General features: G+C 46.4%; 1 protein-coding gene across 3 annotated transcripts in view; it reads right to left on the bottom strand.

The window, feature by feature from the left end:
• Fhip1a (FHF complex subunit HOOK interacting protein 1A) overlaps window positions 1–27161 on the bottom strand; it is a 197448-nt gene that overhangs the window by 60497 nt on the left and 109790 nt on the right. For all 3 annotated transcript variants that reach the window (XM_055596514.1, XM_055596512.1, XM_055596513.1), the window contains exons 2-3: window positions 18903–19126; window positions 6683–7309 (exon numbers count right to left, since the gene is read on the bottom strand). In XM_055596514.1, the coding sequence (XP_055452489.1) occupies window positions 6683–7309; window positions 18903–19007 (732 nt within the window). In that variant the 5' untranslated portion in view covers window positions 19008–19126. The remainder of the gene's footprint in view (window positions 1–6682; window positions 7310–18902; window positions 19127–27161) is intronic.

Genomic DNA, 27161 nt, shown 5'->3' on the forward strand with positions numbered 1-27161 from the left:
AGACAGCTGCCTCTCCTTTCTCCTTGCCCCCTCTTGGTGAGACAGCTACCTCTCTGGCATACACTAGGTCACTATCTGTCTTCTCCACCTCATCTAATTTCACTTGGTCACACCAGTCGACCCTGCAGATACAGATGCTTGATACAGTCAGGTGTGCTGAGTCTTGAATGTGACTTCCAAGAATAACACAATTCAGTGACAAGAGAGTACAGACTGAGAAGTCTTAGCACCAGAAACCAGAGGAAGCATAGGAGAAACTGATGAGAGCCGAGATGATATAGGAGGCCTCATTGGAGAATAAAAAAACAGTGAAACAGGTGAACCACACCAACAGCAGAGACAATTATAGATACATACATACATACATACTTACATACGAAGATAGATAGATAGATGATAGATATATATATACATACTTACATACATACATATGTACATAGGTAGGTAGATAGATGATAGATAGATAGATAGATAGATAGATAGATAGATAGATAGATAGATAGATAGATACTTTGTTATATTTCCTGGTAACCTTCATTTGCCCATACATTAACTCACTGACTACTTAATTTCAGGTCAGGTGCTGAGTACAGGAAAGAAAACAGAAAGCAAGACTGACCCTCCATCTCTTTAAAAATCAGGGCATCTGTGGCCCCCAAGGAAAAGGTCCTCTATTTAAGGTACTTAATTCCCTGTCATCATATCTCTACAGATCACTGTAATACTACTTTTGAATGTGAACCAAATAAGTTGTCTGCTGTAAATCAGAACCCCCTGGCAAAAGCATACGGAGCCCAAAGGCAGTCCTAGAAGGGAAGCCTCATCTTGGTGCTACATTTAAAATTCAATTACATTTGCTAACTCATGCTAAATTAACTGCAGAACAAAGACTTTAATTCTGTGTTCTCCTGCTTTCTTAACCACTTTGAGGCTCTGAAGATGAATTCATAAAGACAAGCTTAATTTGTCTGACTAAAAAGCTGGGAATAACTATTCAGTATATCAATATAATTACAGCAACATTAATTTTCAAATTACATACATCAGTGACAGTAATTAAAAATAACACATACCTAATATTCACTTTTTAAGTGAGTATTCTAAAAGGGCATGGCTAGAATGTGAACAGAGGGAAACCCGCCCATGGAGAAGTGACAGCTGTCAGGGTGGGGCGTCCCTGCCATGTTCCTGCCACTATAAGACAGGGCTAGGCCAGAGCCCAGTATTTCCCTCAAAGGGGCTAGAAGAATGTAAGGAAAATATTCTGCAAAACAAAAAGCTTTACACATTCTTAGAGACAGGAGTGTGAGTCCTCACAGCTGTTGACAAATGTATTCCCTCCCAAGGCTCTGCGTTCAGATTCGCTTACACAGAAAACACAGCGTTCTAGAACACGGGCTATGGGCCATGCATAGGCCAGGCTGGTGCTTACACAGTGAACAAGCCAAGCCCAGGAGAGATGGAGAGGCCAGCCTCCAAGTCAGTAATCACAAGAAAGACCGCCATTACCCTCAAGAATACAGAGTGTGCGAGAGAGCAGGACCAGAAGCAAAGAGAGGCAATGGGAGACGTGTAGGTGGTGTGTGTGTGTGTGTGTGTGTGTGTGTGTGTGTGTGTGTGTGTGTATGCATGTAGGTATGTAAATACCTCCACATGTGGAAACACACACATGCACACACATATACAGACACCCAAATATGTGTGTATAAGTATGTATGTACCTCCATGTGTGAAAAAAATACACACATACCCAAATATGTGTATATACATATATGTATGTATGTATGTAAGTACCTCCACACGTGGAACACGCACACACATACATGCCAAGCATGCACAAAAAAGAAGAAAAGAAAAAGGAAAGACAGATGGCTCGCCACGCAGGACACAAGGATAACAGCAGTGGAAAGCAGCGGCTTCTGGACAGCCTGGTGCCATCACGCTGCAACAAGCAGTTTGAGCATCAGACGAATGTGGTTTTCAGCCAGATTCCGCCATTAACTGGTAGTTACTAAAGTCTCTAAACTTAAGTGAATTGAGCTACTGTAAAGATTAACGAAAAGAACACATGCAAGATTGGCTCACACGTGGAAATGGCGGATGGTCAAGGCATGCATACAGCACCGAGCAAGCAGAGGTCAGTCTGAAACCTCCTGGCACTCACCATGGCACTCATTTAAGTTTAGCAGAAAGAAGGTTTTTAGCAGATGGCTTTGCTCAAAGCCAGCAGCAAAACACCTGATAGAGACCATTTGACATTACTTGCCAAAATAAAAAGCCTCATGAATTCTAGCTATGGGATACATAACTTCCTGCCTGTGGCCCTGTACCTGAAGGCCACCTGCTCTGATTTGTGCTCCTTGATTTACGCATGCTAGACTTTGCCAACATGTGACAATGGTCTTAAGTTTAACCATCAACATTTGGTTAAAAAAAAAAGAGAGAGAGCCAGGATCAGTTTAGTGCCAGCCATTTGTTGGTACCAGATTGCTCTCCAGGGTAACCATACTCTCCTTCTTCCTTGAGAACAAGAGATGAGGGAGCAGAAGCAGCCATCTCTTTCTAGCAGCTCTGAAGACAAAAGTTTCCAAAAGAGTTTCGATAGCTTCCAGCAGCCTGATGCTAACCCACTGTGACAGTCATACTAATTAGAGAAAGCACTTGGTCAGTTGTGGCCCTTAGCTGGCTGGCTGGCTAATAGAATATGCTTTTATCTGCAACATAAAGGGACTTTTTAATTTTAATTCTGTTGCCAGATGTAATTATGAAAAACTGAGTATAAATGAGATTATGGGATCTTTCCTGGGGGGCAATCTAACACAAGAAACTTGTCTTTCATTCTAGCAAATGAGGTCAGCTGGCAATGTTGTTTTCCCTGATTTTAATGAACTGTACAATGTTTTAAAACACATTTTTATAAAAGCAACAATTAGTGAAATCAGTTTAAACACAGTTAATGGAAAGTTAAACAATAAAACCACACCCCAGTCTTCTCCCAAAACATTTGAATTTCTAAGTTATGAAATATTACAGGTAAGCAGAAAATAACAGGATTGAAAACCATCTAGATCCTCATCAGACTTTATCATTTTTGCTATAGTTTCTTCAGAGTATCCTGCATGTCTTCCGAAAACTGAAAGAGCACCAGCTGCGGCATGGGACTGAGCGCGGAACGTAGGCGTGAGCATCTGCGCTCAGTCAATCCACAGTGCCAGCCAACAGACAAGTTCTACTGGCACCGAGGCCACCCTCTGCCTCTCCTCATCGCAAAGCTGGCTGAAATCCGGAAGTTAATGCATATTCTTCTTGGGTTTTTGTTTGTTGGCTTGTTTGTTTGCTTTAACTATATGTGTCTAAAATGGTGAACACCATTCTAAAGCTTATGTAATGTTGTGTGAATGTGATGTCATAGGTAGCACTTGGCTGCTTATTCACTATGCAGCGAGTTTTTAGAGTTGCTGCTCTTCATACCTGGAGGGGTCGATGCATGCTAATACACAGCAGCATAGTCGACACTGTTTCACAGATTTCAACTTCTCTTTTTTAAAAATCATTGTTCAACTGAATGAACAACCTTGCCGATATTTGTAAGTAAAGCTTCTGGGCCACAAAGCGTGTAAATACTAGCTGCTGACAACCATTGCTCCGTTATTTCCTCAGTTGGCGTACTATTTATATTCTCAGAAGTTCTTGTTTTTTCCATATCTTGAAAAATGTGGGCACTTTTATAGTCACCTAAAGTCCAAGTTATTAGAATTTACTTCTGCTGCACATTCTGCAGCCTTGGACAAACATACAATGGCATGTCTCCATATTGATAGAATCAGAGGGAACATTTTCACTACCTTAAAAGCCAAGCCCCCATGTTTCGCCTGCCTACTTTAGGAGATACTTAGCTTTTTACTGATACCATAGATTTTTCCTTTCTTTTTTATTTTTTTAATTTATTACAATTTATTCACTTTGTATCCCAGCTGTAGCCCCCTCCTGCATCCCCTCCCAATCATGCCCTCCCTCTCTCTTCTCCTCCCATGCCCTTCCTCAATAGCCTATCAGGTCTCCTCAGGACTGACTGCACTGTCTTCCTCTGTGGCCCCAGTAAGGCTGCTCCCCCCGTCAAGGGGAGGTGATCAAAGAGCCAGCCACTGGGTTCATGTCAGAGACAGTCCCTGTTCCCCTTACTAAGGAACCCACTTGTACACTGAGCGGCCATGGCCTACATCTGTGCAGGGGTTCTAGGTTATCTCCATGAATGGTCCTTGGTTGGAGCGTCAGTCTCAGAAAAGATCCAGGGCCCAGATTTTTGGTTCTGTTGCTCTCCTTGTGGAGCTCCAGTCCCCTCCAAGTCTTTCTATCTCCTCCTTCTTTTATAAGATTCTCTGCACTCTCCCCAAATTTCGACTGTGAGTCTCAGCATCTGCCTTGATATCCTTGATACTGGGTAGCATCTTTCAGAGGCCCTCTGTGGTAGGCTCCTGTCCTGTTGCCTGTTTTCTTCCTCTTCCAATGTCCATCCCATTTGCCTTTCTGAATGAAAATTAAGCATCTTACCCAGGGTCCTCATTCTTGTGATGCTGGAAAGGATGTGGAGAAAGGGGAACCCTCCTCCATTGCTGGTGGGAATGTAAGTCCACCAGCACTTGTACAACCACTTTGGAAATCAATCTGGCACTTTCTCAGACAATTAGGAATAGTGCTACCTCAAGATCCAGCTATACCACTCCTAGGCATATATTTAAAAGGAGCTCAAGTATACAATAAGGACATTTGCTCAACCATGTTTGTAACAGCTTTATTTGTAATAGCCAGAAGCTGGAAAGAACCCAGATGTCCCTCAATTGAAGAATGGATATAGAAATTGTGGTACATTTACACAATGGAATACTAGTCAGCAATTAAAAACAAGGAAATTGTGAAATTTGCAGGCAAATGGTGGGAACTAGAAAAGATCGTCTTGAGTGAGGTACCCCAGAAGCAGAAAGATACGCACGGTATACACTCACTTATATGTAGATATTAGATATAAAATATAGGATAATCATACTAAAATCTGTACATCTAGATTTTTCCTTTCTAACATGTCATCTAGTGGAATTAGACAGCATGAAGCCTTTTCAGATTGTCTTCTTTGAACTTGTTAGTATGTGTTTAAGGTTCCTGTGGTCTTTTCGTGACTTGATAGCTTGTTTATTTTAGTTGAGTAGTATTTCCTGGATTATTATTTTCTGGATTATTATTATTATTTTCTGGATTATTATTATTATTATTATTTTAGTTGGGTAGTATCTTCTGGATTATTATTATTATTATTATTTTAGTTGAGTAGTATCATCTGGATTATCAGTTTTTATTCACCTACTAAAAGACATCTTGGTTGCTTCTACAATTCAAAATATGAACAAAGAAGCTAGACACATCCTTGTTCAGGTTTCCACGTGGATAAAAGTGTTACTTTCTTTGTGCAATACTGAGAGAAAGCAAGTATGGACCATATGGTAAGAGCATGTTTTATAAGAAACTGTGGCACTGGAGAGAGATGGTTCAGTGGTTAAGAACATAGAATGCTCTTCCAGAGGACCTGGGTTCGATTCCCTGAACCCACAGGGTGATTCACAATCCTCTGTAACCCCACAGGCACTACATACATGCACAGACATACCTGCAGGCAAAATACCCAACACATAAAAATGAATAAATAAATAAACCACTTCTTAAAATAAGGAAAACTCTCAAACTGTCTTCCAAAGTGGCTGCCGCAGTTTGCATGCCCAGCGGTGGTTAAGAGGAAGCCCGTTTTCCATCCTTGCCTGCAGTGGGAATTGTGAGCCTGGCCTGGGAACACTGCCCGGCCGCATCCTTCCTAACCTTGCGTCCACGCAAAGCAGACACACTCACTTTTCTAAGTGTCCTCTAGGGAGTGCTCTTCTCCAGATCGGAAGTCCTCCAGCCGGTGTTAGCCAACAACACACCATATCTCCCCGTAGCAACTTGCCTTGCCTTTCCCAACAAAACTCACCAGCAATCTCCAAGCTATCCCACAGTTAAGGCGACTCTGTGAAGGCTAATGCAAAGACTAGGCCACAGAGTGTCCAGCCAGCTTAGGAAGCACGGACAGCTACTGCCCAAACAGCAGAACACAGAGACAGCCCAGAGACCTGGGAACCCCAGGCCTGAAAATTCCAGACTGCTCCCACCTTTTCCTGCTGCTGAGGGGACATTGGTTTCTCCAATATACACCACTTTGTTTCCACACCATGGATTAAAAAAACTATACAAAGTAGAGAACTTTTTGTCACTGCAAATATGTATCCATTTTTTAAGTAAAATCAATGCTTTAGGCCTACAACTACCAGTCATTATCTTGCTGGGAAACAAATTACTTTGAGAAACTAGCTGTGAGGGGGCCTTACCTCCCAGCGTGATTCGTGATTCGGTGGAGCAAAGCCAACCTGAAAGGCTATGAATTTTTAAAGCGCACATATTGCCACCCTCTCTACATAACAACAAAAATGAGTTGCGAAGCGGTAGTGAGCCTAGCGCTGAGACGTGGGTAGCCCTGCTGCCCCAGCACGGTCCTCTGCACACCTTGCCATGGCAGGTGCAACTTGGAGCAAACGGAACTGTTGGCTCGGGAGAAGAGGGGTGCGGGAAGGAGGACGGCACGCCAAGGAGACGGACTTACTGGACAGAAGTAGGTGTTCTCCGCTATGTGGCTGGCCACCATGCTGTTCTCAGCAGAGAGAGACATGATAAACAGCAGGGCGTCCCGAGCCTGCTGGCCTACTGCGCCCTCCCGGTGGATGAAGGGGATCAGAAGAGAGAAGATGAGGAAGTTGGTGGCCCCTTGGTCCTCACTAGTGTGGAAGAAGAGCTCCAGGACGGACGGGTCTTTGGCAAGGATGGAGCAGAGCTGGTTGAGCAGGACCACGAGCTTGGTCTCCACGGCGGGGGTGGCCGTGCCCGAACAGGAGCTCAGCAGCATCATGAGGGGCTTCAGGATGGGCTTGTGGTGCAGCAGGGGCTGGCGGGACTGCGTGACCAGCAGCTCGTACATCCTCAGCTGCTCCAGTTTGGTTTCGTCAGTGAACTCCCGTCTCAGGCTCCAAAGGAAGAGCTTTTCCATGATGTTCTCACAGACCACGAATTCCAAAATTGGCCCCATGGCGGCATCTTTGGCTCGTTCCTCAATCAGCAGGAAGAGCATGTGTTCCACGTAGTTCTGCACAGCGCTGGCCTCGTCTGGGGAGATGGACCCATGTTTTGCCTGGGCATTCCTCAAGGGGTCATGCTTTTCCAAGATTTTCACAACCTGCAACACGCCAGACACCGTTGTCATCCACTGCTGTTTACCATACTCCCAACACACCCCACCGTGTTTACCAAACTGGCACAAAAACACAGGCACCACTGGATACAAAATATCTATAATTATAAAATTGGCCAATGGTGTAGAAGTTTAGAAAAGCCAAAAAAAAAAAAAAGGCAAAAATAATAATTACTTTTATATTCAAAGAGATACCGAGTTGCTGTCCCTAAAGCTGTTAGGAAACGCAGGAATGTTGGGAACCGTTCGCCTGTGGAGGTTACACTCGGGTTCATAAATCACACCACGAGATCAGTTCCACGTGGGAGGTTTATTAGGGGAAGAGGGAAAGGGAAAGGAGAGGCGCCCCAGAGAGAGGGGGGGGAAAGTAAGGGAGGAAGAGAGAGAGAGGACAAGAGAGCGACCAGTGTCAGGGTGGGCCCTTCAAGTCAGAAGGTAACCACGCCCTCCAGGTGTGGTCACCTGGCTGGCTGTCAACACATGACAGGTTGCTGGGCAACCCAGAAGAAGCTTGTGTTCCAAAATACTAACAAAAGCAACACGGCCTTTTAAGTTTCAAATGTATTAAACAAGTCAAAGGAACCGTTGCTACCCATATTCTCCTGTGAATGCGGTTGTGAATGCGGTTGTTCTGAAGACTACAGCCGAGCAACTGCGCTCCACAAACGCTGCCTCAGTCTCCACGTGGAGGACGCCCTCTCCGCCACTCAGCACAGCAACAGTGAACGGGAAGTGAGAAACCAGGTCTAGCACAGGTAGAATCGAGTCTAACAGAAGGCACAGGCACAACTTCCAAAGTCTCAAGAGTGTGAACCTCTCATTCTTTAAGCCAAAGTAAGTAAGTAAATAAAAACCTCTCTGAGGTAATCAATCACAAAACAAACTCCTGGGGTTTGGACTGATACCAGGGTTTTAGACATGATAAAGGCAGCTAATGAAACAAATTAGACATCACCTAACACACGGCTAGGGTGAGTACACCGAGTTCCGTCTATGCGTGGATCATGCTACATCCTTTGTCTCTCTCTCCCTTCCCACTGCTGGGGCCTGGAGCTCAGCCTCCCCCCCCCACACACACACACACACTGATACTTCTACTTGGATGCCTGGAAATTTAAACAGTTTTACATCTTAATTTCCATTTACCTTAGTGACATGGGATATCCATAATAATCCCATTCAGTTTTCTCCCTTTAAAATACTCTACCTGGCATTTTTTAAACCGCCTGAGATTTTATCAATGACTCTATCTTTGCTTCTCTTTGCCTTTCTGAACAGCATTTAGCGCAATGTTTGCCTTTGGCGGTTCCCTCCTGCTCCAGTTGTATGGGGTGCTGTCGCCCGTCCTGTACTTAGGTAACAGTCCCTTGAGTTGGGCACATACCCGATGCCGTGTCAGCATGCCTGGACAATCAGGAAAGTTATTTCCTAGGGGAAGGTCTCCCCTTCTCCCCTGTCAGAAGCAAGGGAAAGGAATCTCTCTGGACCAGGAAAGCATATCCTAACAGAATGGATGCATTCTACACCATCTGTGCTCTTTACCAATTTCTATCATAAATTTGATAATACTGTGTCCCAAAGAAAAAAGTGACCGAACACTTGTGAGTTGACATTTTTTCTGAGGAAGAGGGTTTCTTGAGCAGCTACCCAAATGGAACCTGGCTCACTGATGGGGGCCAGCAGCCCCTGGGCAGGCTCTTTGCCACAGACCACCCAAGAGCACTTGCTATCCTTCACCTTGGCGCTGCAGAAGCGCCCGCAGGCCACCCAGCTCGCTCAGGCTCTGGGGTCTGAAAAGCTCTACAGGGAGAACCACAGTAACACCGATCTTAAAGGGCTCTTCCTCAACACCACACCCCCTCCGGCCCCCCAAACCTTCGTAACTTAGGGCTCTGCATTCTGAAGGACGCACCAGCGTGCTTTGTCAGCGCACGTGATGTCAAAGTCCACGTGTCGGATGTGCTGTGAGAGCTGCGTTTGCAGCTGGCCTGCAGGTAAAGTGCAGTTCTCACTCTGCGCACCACACACACTGCGAACACCGAGGCGGCGGCCAGGACACCCCATCTTTCTAAACCGTAACCCGGAATGAGCAGCAACAGCTGTGGAACTGCTCTTGCCCTTTGAATTGTTAACCTGATTTGAGGGAAAATGTCTAAAATGCTTGTATCTGTGCTTTTTCCCAATAATTAGAAATAAAAACACTGTTCACCTAGATGGTCAAGAAGAAGAGAATTAGAAACAAAATCTATCACCATATATAGCTACTCTATATAAGTGAACCATTATTGCACACAAATTATAAAAAATATATATAAAATAATTTGCTAAAGAGCAAATATGGGGCTGGGGAGATGACTCATTAGAAAAGAGCACTGCCCACTCTTGCAAAGGACCTAGATTCAGTTCCCTAAACCCACATAGTAGCCCATGGCCCTCTGTAACTCCAGTTCAGGGGATCCGGCGCCCTCTTCTGGCCTGTGCAAGTACCACGCCTACACATGGTGGACAGCCACACGTGCAGGCAAACACTCACAAGCCTAAAAAAACTTTAAAATGTAAGAAAAGCAGACAAGATTGGCCAGAATAGGACATGCCTGTAATCCCAGAACTTGGAAAGTGGGTCACAATTCAAGGCCAATACGGATTATATAGTGAGACCCTGTAAATCAAGGCCGGAGGGGGATAGAAGCAGGAACAAAAACAATGAGATTTTAAGTTCAATTAATTCTTTCCTACAAGTTGCTGTACAATCATAGCATAAATTTAAAAATGAAAGTGAAGGAGGTTGTTTGGGTATTAATGGTTAAAAAGAGGAAAGAAATACTGAGATCAAGCAGTTATTGAAAATCCAATTCTCTAGAATGTATAATCGATATAAACTTATAAACAGGGATATACATTAATGTTACACATATTTAAGCAAATATTTACTGTGTGTCTAATGTCTGTGTGTAATGCACAGCAAAACAACTCATACAATCACAAATAACTTTCTTCCCACTCCCGAACCTATGTTTATATATATTATTGATTCCAATTCATGAAATACACCATTGAGCTACACTGCCAGTTGGATTAGGAGGCATCTTTAAAAGAGAGCTGAGCTGGGCATGGCGGCCCTTGCCCTTAGTCCCCACACTATGGAGGCAAAGGCAGCCAGATCTGAATGTGTTCAAGGCTATTACAGTCTACAAAGAGAGTTCCAAACTAGCCAGGGCTCCATGTTTCTAACAGAGCAACCCTGTTTCTAAGAGGGAAGGAAAGGAGAAAAGAAGGAAGGAAGAGAACAGAGAACTCTGCAGCAGAATGAAAACAGTTTAGCCACTTTTAATTCTTTTAATTTATTTTTTTAAATTATGTGTCTCTGTGTAGGTTCCAGCATGTACGTGGAGGTCAGAGGGTGTCAAATCCCCTAGAGCCTAAGTTGCAGGCCCCTGTGAGCTGCCTAATGTGGGCACTGGGAACTGACCTCTGGCCCTCTGCAAGAGCACACCCTCAAGTTCTGAGCCCTCTAGCCTGGTTAGTGGTTTTTAAAATAAAATTAGTCGCCTTCCTTACGGCAGCTGCTTCCTGCAGCCACCTGGGTAAGTGGGCAGAGAAACCTCAGCACAGACTTTAAAGATGGGGAAAGGATTTGTTGACCTGGAAGGAGGCAGACACCCTGGATCTTCTGCACTCACCCACCCTGGCCAGCAGCCTCACCCCTGGGAGATGGGTGTGCTCCTCCAAGGCATGTGTCACAGAGCACCCAAGTATAACAGGTGCTGACCGCTTTTGTGCCCATATTGTTACAGATCCTGACCTGGCTTCTCAGCAGCTCTCCACGGCTCCCTCTCCACAGTCCCTGCCAGCAGACCTGCCTGTGACCTGCTCTTCCTGGGGGCTCTCAGGCCACATTCCCCGAAGCAGCCTTCAAGCTTCCTGGCTAGAATTCCATCTGTACTGAAGTGCCAAAGAGCGACTTTCCCAAGGTGTCACGGCCCCACAGCCCCGCAGTCACTGCAGATGGACCCCTGATGTCACCTGGACTTGCCTTAGCTTTTCCTTTGTTTCCTAGCTTCATATCATAGTAATAAGAACCCTCAGCTTGTTTCCTCTGCCTGCTGCCTGGTTTCACCCACTGTGCTGACTCTAACCTTCTAGACTGGTGTGTGGTTCTACAAGGCCATGAGGTTCCATTTAGTGCCCTTGTGGCCTAAATGTGCCCTTTGCTGGGATTATGTGCTCAACTCAAGCCGGCCTCTTCCCAGCTGCGCACCATCAGCCATGCAGATTCTGCTCAGAACCAACAACTCGATTCATAAGGCTGGAGGAATCACAGTAGGAGAGGGAGTGAAAGCAAAGAAAATACACTTTGTAAACATTTCCTTTACAAAACAAGTTCACTTGCTTAAGCTGAAAATACTTAATAAGCTAACGAGCATATGATAAAAGTCCATATTCATGAGGTAAAAATAACAGAAGTACTAATCCTAACTAAGCATCCTTTTCCTCTCTAGAGGGTGTGCATGAGGAAGGGGTGCAGATCTGAGCTTATATCATGTTAATTCCATGTATAAATTAACATAATGTAAAAGTAAACACAAGGTGAACAGTGCGAACAGCGACTTCCAAATTACCATCAGCTCAAAACAACCAAATTTAGCCCGATTTCAAAGGCATTTGACCTCTAGACATGAGTGCTGTTAAGGCTAAAATTTTAAAACAGCCTATTTCTTTCATAAGGAATATCAAATATTCCTAACCTCCCTACCGGACATGCTCCCATCAGTCAGTGATAATGGGCCTGAACATGAAAGTGATAATTCTAAATAGGAAACAAAGGAAAGGCCCACGTTAATCACATAATTGTACCTCAAGCTAGCACCTGATTATCCTTTGTGACAAATACAAGTATTTCTCTGCCAGGAGACCTGCTTCCATCCACACTGACTGCTTGGCCTGCGCCTTCCATACACAGGTGACCATGCTGCTTCGCCTGGAGCTTGCCTATTTCAAGAGAGCCACGTGAAGAAACTCACAGTTCCCAACGCTTTGGAATGCTAACTTAAAGTGGCAATGTGGAAAAGTTCAAGTTACTAAGCAACATTTTCCATTGTACAGAAGGGGAGGGTTTAACTGTCACGGACCAAACAGCTACAGCAGGAGCGAGGCTTCCACCATGTCCTGCTCATTACTTAACGGCTGAGTCTTTCCATTTAGGACCTTCCTTGAGTACCTGTCTCTACGGGGTCTCACCAGGGCCGAAAGCCAGCTGCCTGCCTGCCCGCCTCCCTCCCTCCCTCCCTCTCCTCCACCCTTCTTTCTGCTTGTCTGCCTGCCTCCCTCCCTCTCTCCCTCCCTCTCCCCCACCCCTTCTTTTCTTCCTCCCTCCCTCTTTCCCTCCCTCTCCCCCACCCTTCTTTCCTTCTTCCCTCCCTCTCTGCCACTCCCTCTTTCTGCCTAGCTGCCTGCCTGCTCCCTTGTTTTCAGAACTGGAGCCTGAGCCAGGGCCTTTCCTTACACTGACAAAGGAGCTAGCACTAAAGCTGCGACCTCACTCTGTTGTTGGTTTTGTTGCTCCTTCTGTTTTGGCCTTAAGACAGACTCTAAGTCGCCTTGTTCTGTAGCCCAAGCTGCTCTTGCATTTGCAGTCTTTCTGAGCAGCTGGAATGGCAGCGTGTGCCCCCATGCCTGGCTTTATGACTTCTAATAGTTAAACTACAGTGCCCTTCTAAATGGGCTTACTTTCTACACTTGCGCAATTCCCGCTCTGGTCGGAAGCCGCACAGACTTGCCTGAACCTGGACTTTTAAGACCTGCTAAAGGCAGGTGTGGTAGTGCTCACCTACAATCCAGTGCTTGGGAGGTACAGGCAGGAGGACCAAGAGCTCCGAGCCAGTGGGAGCTACATGAGACAGTTCACAAAACCAAAAGGGGCTGAAGACACAGGCGCTACGGGACACCATCACTGTGGCGGACATAAAGCGCCTGCCACTACTTTCTAATTGTTTGTTTATGCCATGTCAGTTTTATTCAAAAAGGTTTCTTTCTGCAGTGGTCTATAGAAGTGGGAGGAGAAGAAAACGGGGTGCTGAGAGGTGACTATGATAAAAACACACGGTGTTCCATGTATGAAATACCACGAGCCTTGTTAGGTATAATTAATACACCCTCTCCTAGCTGGGGCCTCTGTTGCCCTGACGAAACACCGTGACTATGAGGACCTTGGGGAGGGAAAGGTTTATCTCCTCTTACAGGCTCTAACTCGTATCCAAAGTCAGGGGAAGCCCTGAAGACAGGAATCTGGAGGCAGGAACTGAAGCTGAGGCCTTGCTTACTGGTTTGCTTCTCATGGTTTGCTCACCCTGTTTTCTTATATCACCCAGGACCACCTGCCCAGGGGTGGCGATGGGCCTCCCTGTATTAATCACCAATTATGAAAGGGCACTGCAGAACTGCCCATAGAAAATCTTATGGAGGCATTTTCTCATTGTGAGTCCCTCTCCCCCAATAACTAACTTGTTCAAGTTCACAATAATCAAGACTCTTGCTAATAAAGCCCCTTCCTGCGTCAGGCCCGCCCAGATCAGACTGAACTTGGTGCATCAGCACAGGAGAGTTGCTGACACGGCAGTGGGTACAGCCTCTTCCCGGCCTCCCGGGAGCACCAGCTGAGGCTGCTCTCTACAGAAGCATGGCTTTTGTCTACTCTACTTTCCGCTGTCAAGTTTAAAGCCACTTGTAAAGCTGGAAAGGAGACATAAGTGTTTAAAATGGTAGTGAACACCAATTTTCTAAGATATTCAGAAGCTTAATCAGAGCTTTCGAAACCTTCGAAACTTTCTGTCTCCCTAGGGCTTTCAGTGTTCTCTGTCATTTAGTCTGTGACAAGGCACGCACCAAAAGCAAAGCTAAACAGAGCAAGGAAATGAGATGCAAATATGCATGTCAAATCCGCACATTATGTTCTATACCTCTTTAACAGATTCCGGGTACTCAGCGCTCTACACTGCACTTCATATCAGACCTAAACCCGCCCTGTAGCTTTCTCTCCTGTGGAGAGAAATTGATATAAGCAGCTTTCATGCCTCCATTTTTTTCTTGCTGCCATCTCCTCTGAGATGATAAAGAAAAGCCACTGCACTTTCTTCCTCAAGCATCTTTACAGAATGTGGTCCCGACATTTTCATTCTTACTCGCTCACATTCTGTGCAGGGTCTCACTTTTAGTCCAGGCTGACCTTGAACTCATGTTCCTCCTGCTTCAGCCACTCAAGGGCTAGCATTACAGAAGTGCACCACCATGCTCAACTTGCTCCAATGTTTTAAAACTCATTTCCTCTGTATACAACAGATAGAGAAAGGTTCATGTAGTCGCAAAGTATAAGTATGATATAAAACAAACAAAAAACTTCAAAAACAGATTTTTCAGAGTACAAAATTTCTGGTAAAAAGAAGACCTAGATTATTTATTAGATGGGTGGAAATGAATTTTTTTTGTTGTTGTTGTTTATTTTTTGAGACAGGATCTTGCTACGTAGACCAGGCTAGCCTGGAACTCACTACATAGACTTGTCTGACTCTGAACTCTTCCTGTCTCTGCTGCCAAAGTACTAGAAATATAGACATACAGCACCCCACTTCTCCTGTTCCCATGCTTGAAAGAGTAAAGACACAATAAATACTGCAAGGCCCATGGAGTCCCAAGTTCAAGTGTGCCATGAAAAGTAACCAGGGTTAGTGGCTTAATCCACCTGCCAGCACACTTGAGCAATTTATTAACCATAGGTCAGCTTCCTTCCATTTAGACCCTTTCCATTCAGGAAATTCAAAGACACAGAGGAGATCACAGCAATGACCTGACATCTTATAAATTGTTCCTATACACAAGCACATAGGCTTCCTTATGGCTGAAGGTAGTCCAAAGATCCTCCTGGAAGCATTTTATACAGTGGCTAAAAATTAGTGCATGCTTAAACTGGCTTCTTAAGTCGCCCAAGTCTTCTAAAGCTGTACTTCTCATTCCTGCCTTGCTGTTCAACAGTTTACTGAGCATCTAGTCTGGTATGTCATAGTCTGGTATGGCACGGAAAATACAGGTGAGAAACCAGCAGCCTCCGAGGCTGAGGAGCTTCGCAATGGTAGAGTTACACACACATTGTAACACAGGGCTGATGGGACAGTAAAAGAAAGCTTGGGGTGATGTTGAGGCACAGAGTGAGAACGTGAATGAGAGCAGGGGAAGTGTCCGGAGGAAAGCATGTCCCAAGAGAGCCCCGTAGAGGGCAACGGTTAACCGTATGGATGAACACTCAAGCAGAAGGCAGCAAGCACTTCAGCACGGAGGCTGAAACTACAGGACATTTGCCAAGGGTGATGTCAAGCCTCCTCAGCTCTGGACTCACAGCTCAGCTCAGCTCTAAGGAACTGTCTGTGCCGTCCTGACTGCCTGTGCCGGTGGCCACACACCCCTGAAAAGTCCAGCAAGAGGGATATCACGGATAGATCTGAATTTTAGGCACACTGGTGACAGGAGAAGGTTGAGAGGAAGCACGGGCTAGGCACAACTTCCTAAGCCTATGTCCCAGTGTCACCACTAGGAAGGAAGCTATTTCTGGTGTCTACAGAGCGCTCTTCTGCTGTGACGTCATTTTGGAAATTCAAGTGCACCACCAGGCTGGTCAAGGACTCATCGCTGGAATGACCGGCTGCCTTGGGTATGAGCTGAGCTCGTTATGGAACTAGCTGCCCTTGACAGTAGAGGCCAAGACAGAAAGCAGCCACTCTTGTCTGTCCATCCATGTTAGCTGTGTAACTCCAGCTCATAAACAGCAGAGCAGAGCCTGTCAGAAGTGCCCAGTCATGCTGGATTTACACTGAAGCACCTTAACAGAGATGAATTCTGGATCCACAGACTTCTGCTGCCTTCATTCTTCCTAATTTAGGGTGTGCAAAAGCATTGTACCCTGCAGCTGACGGCACTTCCCACTAAATAAAAGGTGGCTGTTCAGTCCTCACTGTGCCACACTTCCCGGAGGCCTTTCAGGTTGTCTTGGTTGCCTCAGTGCTGGGGGCTGTAGTCACAGCAGGTACAGAGGTAACACAGCAGAGCTCGCTTGTTTCCCCTGAGTGGGCCTTTATTCACCCCGGCAGGAGTAGCCACAGGGAAGAACCAACCTATGCAAGCCCAGAGATGAATGCACAGCAGCCAGGCCTGACAGCTGAAGGACACCCCCAGCCCACAGCACTGCTTGCCCCGCCCACAGTGCTGTCTTGTCCCGCCCACAGCACCGCCCACAGCGCTGCCTTGCCCCGCCCACAGCACTGCCTTGCCCCGCCCACAGCGCTGCCTTGCCCCGCCCACAGCACTGCTTGCCCCACCCACAGCGCTGCTTGCCCCGCCCACAGCGCTGCCTTGCCCCGCCCACAGCACTGCCTTGCCCCGCCCACAGCCCTGCCTTGCCCCGCCCACAGCGCTGCCTTGCCAGCCTTCTTTTTCACCAACCCGTCAGAGCAGCATTCATCGCTGATATATGTTCCCTTACTCTGACATCAAAACTTCTTCCCCAGCCAAACTGCCCAAACTATGACTCTCTTCACCCCTCCCGTCATAACAGCCGCTTCTCTGACTTAATTCCTGCAGCCGGGCCAGCTAGGACGCAACAGGGATGTACTCCAACTGCTGGCTAACCCAGCCTCTCAGGGACAACAGCCGTTTAGACACCTACTGAATTTATTTCTCAACCAGTATTTTCATTCATCCAGTTAATAGGAAGGTCCCCAGAGCCTCTGTAGACAGACTGAGGGCATTTTCCAGATTTATTTAGAAGGAAAAGCCAAGTCTAAAGAAATTAATGAAAAGGTCTTTTAGGAACTGGCCGCGCCATCAGAAGACAAGCTCACACCTTATACAGGAAATCGTTTAATGAGTAACATTCCCGCTGACAAGATACTCTCATCTTCTGCTCCGTGTGGTTCAACAGGACTTGCGCCATGAACCTGCACCTGCTTCAGGGAGCCATGATGTCTGACAATGCTGAAGCCTTCCTAGACACAGATGTGACTGACAGGGCTCCAGCTCCAATATTCACGCTCAGCAGTGTGGAAAACAATGGGACATTTCTGGCACGGGACGCTCTAGCAGTGCTCCAACCGCTATGGAGACAGAGCTGGGACTGAGCAGGGAGAGGATCTGCCCGCACTCAGTCAGGAGGTGCGTGATGTGGCTAAGAACAGCCCAGAAAGCCAAATGGGTCACATCACAGTAACCTCAGGAGCGTTCACAAGTGAATGTACTCTACACAAGCATGGGCCTCAGAGCAGAGCTCACCCTTGAAAGGTAGAACTCACCCGTCAAAAGGACAGGAAGCTGAAAATGCCAGTGCAGCCATCCACGCTGACCGGGCATACACGTTCAGGTAAATCAACAGACAAGCATGGAGTGGCACACAGCTCCGCGCATGACGAGCACAGAGTAATAAAACTTCAGATAGACGTGGGCCTGCTGGGCACTGCTGGCCACCCCTCCCAGGGTGGTTGTGGAGCCACCGCTTTAAAAGTGCAAAGCCAAAGCTAGTTATCTAATTATCAAGAATAACCCCGAATTACTTTCTTTGCCTCACTCTAGCAGAGATGTCCTCAACGCTCACAGTAAAGCCATTAAAATGTGAACAATAACTCAGAGCAATGGAAAAGCACCAAGAAAAGGAGTCGCGGAGGCTTCACATTGGATAGTGAAAAGCAGCTACAAGATGTGAACAATGGAGAAGCAGAATTGGCTTTGTCCCCTTTTGGTCTAAACTGTGTCCCCTATAATTGCTGTGATTTGCAGCTCAGGGCTTTAACCTGCGCGCTGTTTCCGGACATGGGAAGGAACCTGGTAGTCATTAAAAAACTGTCACATAAACAGCCAGTTACCAGCTCACCTGGGGGTCTAACGTTGGACGAGTAGTATCGAATACCAATTTGGTTTATTTTTCTACCTGCAAGCTCCCTGACGAAAGGGCAGGCTGGTGAATTTTCTAAACATCCAACCCTTAATTTCCACACCAGCAGATGAGAGGAAAGCCAGGGAGAAGTCAAAATGAGTCATCCATAGAAATAATGTGCTTAGAAAGACGAGGATGCAGACACAGCTAGACAGCTGTCTTTACGTTATATGGGGACCACAGGCCCGACAGCCCGAGTACCGAGCTCAGACCCGGGGACTCTGGACTCAGGGGCCTGAGGTCTAAGAGTCATGGTCTGGCTTGGCAGTTCCCTGGCGGCAGAACCTCCAAATGCTCATTTCACCTGTGTAATTCTCTATCTCTACCAACAACCTTGTTGGTTTCTGGAGAAGATTAAATGATACAAAGCATTTGAAGCACTCACTGCCGGACTTAGGAAATGCTTCACAAGCTAGGCCTTTGGGGAAACTCTGCTTTTCATTAATATGCACTACAGGAAATCAGGAGAATGCTGCTTTTCTCTTGATGGAAAGGGTCCTTCCCACCCAGTGTTTCTAGAAAGCCAGCTGGTTGTCACAGAGTAGGACATCTTGGCTCTGGGTGACAGGCTACTGGCACTAGGTGAGGAGGTGGAGCCTCATGTGTTACCTGTGCCCAGTGGTTCTTAAACACGATCATGCATGTTTCTGGGTCAGCTCCCTTCAGGCTCACAGCCTGCTGGGGTTTGCTTTCTGTTGGAACTGATGACATCATAAACCTTCAACGCATCTAAGTCATATTTAATTTTCAAGAAAATGTGGCAGGCAGTCATTAACTTCAAGTATCATGTGAAAAATGTAGCTTCTTCTGTCTTCATGGTCACCTTCCAAGACCTGTAACGACAATAACAAAAAAAATTTCATCTATGTTCATGTATTAAACAGGACACTGGTTATAAAATTTAGAAGAATAGATATCCTCAAAGCCCAGTGCAACAGTAGCTATATGATAGACCATATTATTATACTCAGTTTAAAGCTTCTCTTATTCTCTTACCTTATTACTAAACAATTGTAAACTAAGGTGCCGCTAAGCTATGTGCATGTATTAAACAGGTACAGGGTTTCTCCTCAATAATCAAAGCAGCCACTGCCCACGAGTTATGCACCAAGTCACCCAGGCTTAGTTTCCACAACTAAATAAGAAACTGTGCTATTGGCTTTCACAGAACTTTAAAAACGCCGAGTAATAAGAGAGCTGAGAATCAACAGTCACGGCAAAGAATGGCTCACGACCCCCTGGTGAGCTCCAGAGGACAGAGCCCATAACGTGCACGCTGCACACAGGTGAAGACTGGGCCTCAGATTCCACGCCCACAGAAGGGCTCGGTGGGTACTGCGGCCTACCTATCCCAGCACGCAGGAGGCAAATACGGGGATCCCCAGTGCAAGCTGGCTAGCCAGACTACCCGAGAGAGGGGTTTCTGGCTTCAAGTGAGACACCCTACCTCGGCCAACAAAGTGGAAAGCGATCAAGGAAGGCACCTGACATCCACTGCTCCCTTCCACGGGCACTTTCACACAAATGCACACACACGTGACCTTGAACACACATGTACACCACATGCACACACACATACACACCCACACCCCATCATCAAGACTCCTTGGCCCAATACAGTTGAGGTTTGCTGTTTTATTGTTTCTCAATGGCTTTATAATGAAAACATTCAGCCACAGGAGACCCTACATTAAAAAAAAAAAAAAAAGGAAGGAAAAAAAGAACAATTGATTCTCAATCATTTTGTGGCTATAAACCAGGTGACGTTTTCCAGTTTTTCTAAAATATAATAAAATCCCAAGTAAGTTTGACAAATCAGTCAGGAAAGCATCAAAAGCAAGGCAGAGTCTTGTCAGTTGTGAGTGAAAGGTGGCAAGCTTAGACATACAAAATGAACTGTGTGGAGAAAATGTGAAGAAATCCTAGCTGTTCCACTACTGTCACTGAAAGAAATTAAGGTAACAGACTGTACCCAGGATATGTGGGAGCTCAGAAAAAAAGACCAGATTGAATTGTGGCCAGTTCCATCAGCTCGGAAAGGACAAGGCCAGTTCAGAATATCACTTCTTTTGGTGTGCATACGGGAGAGAGCCCGGAAGAAAGTGATTACGCCATCAGAGCGCTGAGAAACCCGTAAGGGGCTTCAGACTTGGGCCTGCACACCACCTCAGCAGTAAGGCACCTGCTGCCAAGCCAGACAGCTGGGGTTCCACACTCAGAACCCACACCGATCAAGGGGAGATCAGTCCTGGAGATTATCTTCTGATCTCTTCACACGTGCATGGCATGCACATGTGTGAGTGTCCGCCTGTGTGTGTGTGCATGCACATAGATAGATGATCGATCATACACGCATACATACAGGTGATCGATCATACATACATACGTACATACGTACATACATACATACACACATACAGAGTTGAAGCATACCTGCAGACTTGTGCAGGTTTGGGGGAGCTGGTTATTTTCACCCTATGTGGAGGATATCACAAAGGGGACCATGATCAATTACTCCTTTCTACCAACCATCAAATGTGAGGGCAGGGCTGGTGCTGATCAGTTTGGATTTAGGGTAGAGTTCTTTGTGGGTGGAGAATTAAACACAGGAAACGTGAAGCATTCAAAACCAAGTGCTTCTGTGGGTGGGAACAGTCCAAGATGAAAGGATTTTCAAAAGGGGTTGGTTGTAAGGATGAGAACTGCAAGAAGAGATAATTTTGAGTATGCTGCTGAGGAAGCGTGAAGGAGCAGTGGAGTCGTGAGCTATGTTCGAGGGAAGGCCTACGAGGACGACCCCATCACTCGAGGAAACGGCCTGTGAAAGCACCCACAGTTGTGCTCAGAGTTAGTGTGTACTAGTTCCCCAACCTTCCTTCCTAGCACTACAGACGGTGTCTCCAATGGACAACACCCACGGTGACCAAGGGCCCTTGTCACAGCGGCTGTGCCTACTGGACAGAGCTGACGTTTAAATAACGGGAACAGCAACCTAGTGTTTGCAGAGCACGGGTTCTCCTGTTCCCCTGTTCCCTGTCTCCTCACCCCTGCTCTCCCGCCTAATTACCTGGCTAGAGCTTATCAATGCCTAAGTTTGCAGCTGTGTGTTCAGTGATAAAACTGGACTGTGAGTCAACTTCCTCATTGTCCTAAGCACTGCACGTCTGAGACAGCACCCATACCTGTATCCAGAGGACGCGGTGATGATGAAGACAGGCAAAGCACCTAGTTTATCCCAGAGGTAGAAAAACTGCAAGACTCCTTAGATGCTTTTCAACTCCAGGATTTAAAAACCCTTCCTCAAAGCAAAGAAGAACACACATGCTGCCAATTGCTTCCGATGAAAGAAAATGGAAAAGGGAAGAAAGCTGTTTTCTAAGATGCTTTTAATTTGGTTCTCAGAGAGAACTCACATTTAGTCTTCTCGATAGGAGAGCACAATTTGGAGGGAAAATGCCTCTTTTAAGAGAAACAGAGTGTTACGTCACTGGATTCGAAGCCCAGAGCTCTCTCTATGCAGTTATATTCTCCTTCAGGCTACGGCACAGTCTCTACCCCGTTCCTTCAGGGAATCTCCTTTGGCTTTCCAATCACTCTTTTTGAGACAGGTGCCCAAAGATTTGTAATGTGTCATGAATGCAGAAACATAAGCACAAAGGAAATTAGAGAAAAAAAAGAAATGAAGCAACTTAGATAGGCTTAGTTGGAGACAGGGAAACCTGTGGCCTAAGATCCCCAACATGGCCACAAGCACAGTACAAACACAAGCCAGATGCTGGCCCTCCCCTCTCTCATCCTGGCGCTCTCTGGGGCAGTATAGAGCTGGAAGAGATAGCTCCGCATTTGTGGGAGATGCCTCAGGGCACAAACTTCCTTGATTGCTGAAGTTTTCCACCTTTTTTGTACTTATTCCCACCATTTTACTGAATTTCCAGGAAACAAATGAAAAATAGAGAGAAAAACAAGCCCAAAGCTAGGAATAGGGGAACGGTCCCTAGCTGCGATATTTGAGTCCTAAGCACGGTAGCCACCTCTCCTTCCGTACCCTCTGCGATCTTCAGGCCAAACCATGCGGTGCTGGGAGTGTTAGGGTGACACCTGTCTGTCTCCGCTCATAGCCAACACTTCCCATAAATACACATCTGCCTGGCAACTCAAACTCCATGCCGGAGAGAGCACCATAGAATTCTCTGACCATAACAAGTGATTGCTTATTCTTTCTTCAGACAAACTACCAACACACACGTGCATGTAAACACACACAGAATGCTGTTTATAACAGTGGCAGCACACACAAGCTTCAGGGTGTGGTTGCTAAATCCCTTATTTGGAGGAAAAGAGAAAGAAAAGAGATATCTTGTCAAAATACATTCATAACAGCCTAGTGTTTCATCACAGATATTTGCAACAAAGTCAGAGCTGTCTATATTATTTCCAAAGACATTGCTGATTGGCTATATTTCTATCTTTAATATTACGGGTAGGAATCTTTTATCTCATCAATATGGAAAGGAAACTTATATTAAATATTAATGGCGAACGGGAATAGCAGCCATAAGAGTCAGATGTGGTTTATTGGCCCTGTTTTGATGGTCCATATACTGCAGTATTCGGTTATGGAAGAATAAGCATGGGCTCTTACATACCTATAGACCTAATGCTCAAAGCAGAGGTCCTTTCCCTATACCCTCAAGCAGACCATCCAGAAAACTGGATGAGTAAGAACAAAGCATATTCACATGCATGTATAAAAACACCACTGTGAAATCCGGGGCTTTGTAAGTGAACTCAAGGAAAAGAAGTTAAAAAAAACAGAAACAAAACAAACAAACAAAAAAACCCAAAGAGCTGAGATTCTGCTGTTTCCTGATCACACCTCATCCCAGTGTAAAACTGCTTCTACCTCACACCCTGCAGTCTGACTTCCTATTCTTTCAAAAGCTACAACACTTAGGAAAGTTGGACATGTGTTAAGAATTACATTGTTTCTCAGGAAGTTCCAGTGATTATTTTGATATATCTCTTTCTCACTAGCAGACTGAATACAAATTATGAGTGTTTTGGCATTGAGTTATATATAATCTCATACTATTCTTTGCTTCTTTTGTCTTTTAAAATAATAATTCTCATAATGAGTTACAAAAAAAAAAAAAACAGGTACAGCAAAGGATGGCTACCTTAAGGCAAACAAACTCAAAGTAAATTTTTAATCAGGGGAAACTTAGCCCTATTTGCAAGCCTATTCAGAAGGGTCCTGTGTACGTGGGGAATTAGAAGATATATGACAAAGGCTTTTGATGGACAAAACAGAGCGGAAGAAAGGTCAAGTGGGGACCACAGGTCGGAGAGTCCGAGTGAGAGGACACAGAGCCGCCTCTTCCAGTGTTGCTGGGGCAGCGCAGTGCTGATGCTCTACAGGCAGGGCAGGCCCCCCTCAACTTCCCTGTACCCCTCCTGGTGGTCCTGCCTTTGTGCAGAGGGTAAACGCTGAGAGCTCAGTGCTGTTTGCTAAGCTTGGGGACTCAAAGCACTAAGTGTCCACTTCAGAACTTGGCCTTCAAGCTGGCAGAGGGCACACAGGGCCCTAGCTCTGCCTGTAGGAGCTGTGAAGCCCTGAGGAGTGGAGGAAGGGTTCTTCCTTTACAACCCACTTGGGCAAACGGTTTCTGCTCAATCTTTGTTCCTTCTGTCTCTTCCAGCTCAAATGATCATTTATGTACTTTGTCACAGCTGTTACAATCAGATAACCACTGAAGAAATATGAAGGGCTTTGGACAACTGTCTTTAGGAGTTCTAGTTGTAATGAGTCTGTAACTACATCGTCTTTGCGGTTGGCAAGCACTCCCTTTAAGGAATCAGTAGCCTAAAACTCAACCACTCAGCAGTGATTCATTCTGTGATTGGAAGTCTTTGCCTTTGCCTTTTTCTGAGCAACTGTCAGTAGAAAAACTTGTTGTTTTAGAATGCACATTTGGAATGCCCTAAATTGGTTGCTACTAAATACATAAAAAGTCTATTACTGTAGATGTGCTTACACACAAAATTCTGTCTAAGGGTGACAACTCTTCCAACACTGGGCACACCTGAGGGGGCGAACTTGTGCCCTTCATTACAACTAACAGCAGAAAAGGCTCATTGCGGACCCAACCACTCAAACAACTTCTCTTAGAGCCTAACAAGATCTTACTAAATTGAAATGCTCCCATGTTCTAGTCCTCTGGCTCAGTCCCCTCCCCATCCCCCATCCCCACTCCCCGCCTCTCTGAGAGTACTGATGGCAACACTAGACTAGAGAAGCCAAGACAGGCCCTGACTCTCCCATGCCCGCCTCCGCTTGCCAGAGTGGGACCCCGGCCTGTTTGCTGCTTAGTGTCCACCATTCAGGAAGAAGTAACTGTTTCCTTCTGCCACCTGGTGGGGCACTGTTAGCATACAGACTGCGCACAAAGAAGACGGCTCAATGCACACATTCCAAATGGCTTCAAGCTGTGATAAATGCAAGCTTCAAAACAGTTAACAAGATTGCAGAGCATTGTTAATGGAATAACCCCACTATGTTTTACACATTCATTTCACAAGAACAGGCTTCCTTCCAGCTAGGTCACACTCAGGTTCCCTATAACTGAGCCATAAGCAGAATCAAAGGAGAAAAAAATATAAAAATTAATAAGCAAATTCATACCTGAAATTTGGTTTGGAACTTTTAAGGCTATTTAAGACACCAAGTATATCAACTATTGTCCTTCAATGAAGTTTAAAAGCCACTTCAAAGATGTATTCATTGTAAAATCATGTAGAATACAAAGGAGTAAGATAGTTCAGACCCTAAAGCTTTATGGCTCCAGTGTGGGTCGTGTGGCTTCCGGGAACAATGGCCCCCACACAAACGGAGGAAACTTGTCTAACTCAGGCCTCAGACATGGGGTCCGAGAGGGTCGGGCCGGCCCTCAAACATATTTCTTTAATCACTACCGTCTCACTGAGGCCAGCACCACACTCTGTTTAAATAGCAAGAACTGGGAAGAACTTGCACATCGGCCAACACGGTCCAGTTAAACAAGCTACGGGATAGCCATACGATGAACGCGACGTCACAATCTCTAAAAGAGGCAGTTCTTAGCTACTGTCAGAATGCCAGGGTCTACATAAAAATACTGGAGCTCGTACGCCATACTTAAGGGAAAGCAGCGCATCCTCCATGTGCCTGACAGACTGAAGCAGCCTCTGTGAAGACACACAGGGACTGAAGATGTGGGCATTAGGTGGGCAGGGGATTGCAGTGGGAGCAAGAAGGACTTTCACTATATACCCTCTCACCCTTTAAATCATGTACCTTACTTATGAACTGCTATTATGAACTGAGCGTGAAACACTCCCCACGGGCTCATAGATCTGCACACTTGCCCTCCAGATGGTGTGCGACCTGAAAGGTTGGGAACCTGCTGAGCCGGGGTCAGCCAGAGGAAGCGGGCTGCTGAGAAGCAGAACTTGGTTCCAGCCCACCCCCAGCTCTGGCCCCACACTGCGTCCTGACCACCACTGCCAGTACCAAGCTCACACCCAGGCCCCCGACCCAAGCCTCTCACCGCTGCCACAGCACAGTGAGGCTCCAGGACCATAAGCCAGAATAACTTTTAAGTATTTCGTTGGGGTGTGGTCACAGAGATGTGAAAGGTGACTAATGCAGAAGAGCGGTGTTACTGACTAGGTTTCGCAGTGAAAGATCTAACCCTGTGGTTCGTGGGGCACTGAGGTAGTCAGCAGTAGGGTAGGAAGGGTTTAAGCCTCGGGTGACCACGGTCCTGGAGCGCTGCAGGCAGGACTTACTGGGTGGCCGGTGGCACGCAGGAGGCCACAGGCCAGGTCAGGTGAACGGCGAGGTCCATGCTGGTGCCTCTAGAGCGGGACACAGAGCTCCTGCTTGGCGGAGGAAATGTCGATGCAGAACAGCATTCAGGCTATTGTTCATCGCTCTTAACACATTCACATGAGAGAGCACAGAACACGGAAAAGGGTGTGAGGAAAGATCGGTAGGGGAAGGAGCGCAAGCTTAAGGATGCAGCTAGTTAAGTTAGTGCAGTTGAAGAGAAACTGGGGTGCTGGGGAAGGCCCTGGATGGCAGGACTATCATCTACCGTATAAAAACCTATATTCTCTTGAAAGGACAAAATAGGCAGCCCCAGAGAAGGCGGAGTTCCAGGAGAGCCTTGCATGGACTGCCAAAGGAGATGCCTTCACCAGCTCGGTGCTCGCAGCCCACTGGAGCTGTGGAGGAAGGGCCCAGACTCCACCGCAAGCCGGCAGCAGGCTGTGGCGGCAGCATGCCACAGGGCTGGGAAGGCTTACTCGGGTTGCAGAAGCAGGCGGTGCGCAGCTGGGTAGCATTTTTTTCATAAGTGCGGTGTGCGTAAAGACGCCATGTTGAAACCCAAGTTTCCGTAGGAACCTGGATGTCTTAGATGCTACGGCAGCAGCGCGTCCCCTGGGACAAGCCGTAGGTCTCAGCAGAGCTGACCCCAGCAAGCGTCGGCCTTTGCTGCAGAGGTCAGAGCAGGGCCCTCGGGCCTGTCGCCTGTCGCCTGTCGCCTGTCGGAGCCCTGAAGACACCTTGACACCTAGGTACCAGATACAACGACACTGCATGAGCCAGTGTTTGCCCTTCTAGGTTTCGCTTTTGCTTTCATCCAGTCTCCTCCTTGCTCTGGTCCCACTTCTCCCATCTAGAATCAGAACGCTGACTCTGTGCCTCTGGAAACTGGAAGTGTAGCGCCTGGTCTTTGATTTTGCAGGGGCTCGTAGTTAAAAGACGGCTCTGAGTTATCTGTCAGGAGACTGAACAATGCTAGTGCTGTAAAACTACGGGACTTG

This window comes from Psammomys obesus, unplaced genomic scaffold (genome assembly GCF_907164565.1).
Source record: "Psammomys obesus unplaced genomic scaffold, mPsaObe1.curated_primary_1811, whole genome shotgun sequence".
Lineage (NCBI taxonomy): Eukaryota > Metazoa > Chordata > Mammalia > Rodentia > Muridae > Psammomys > Psammomys obesus.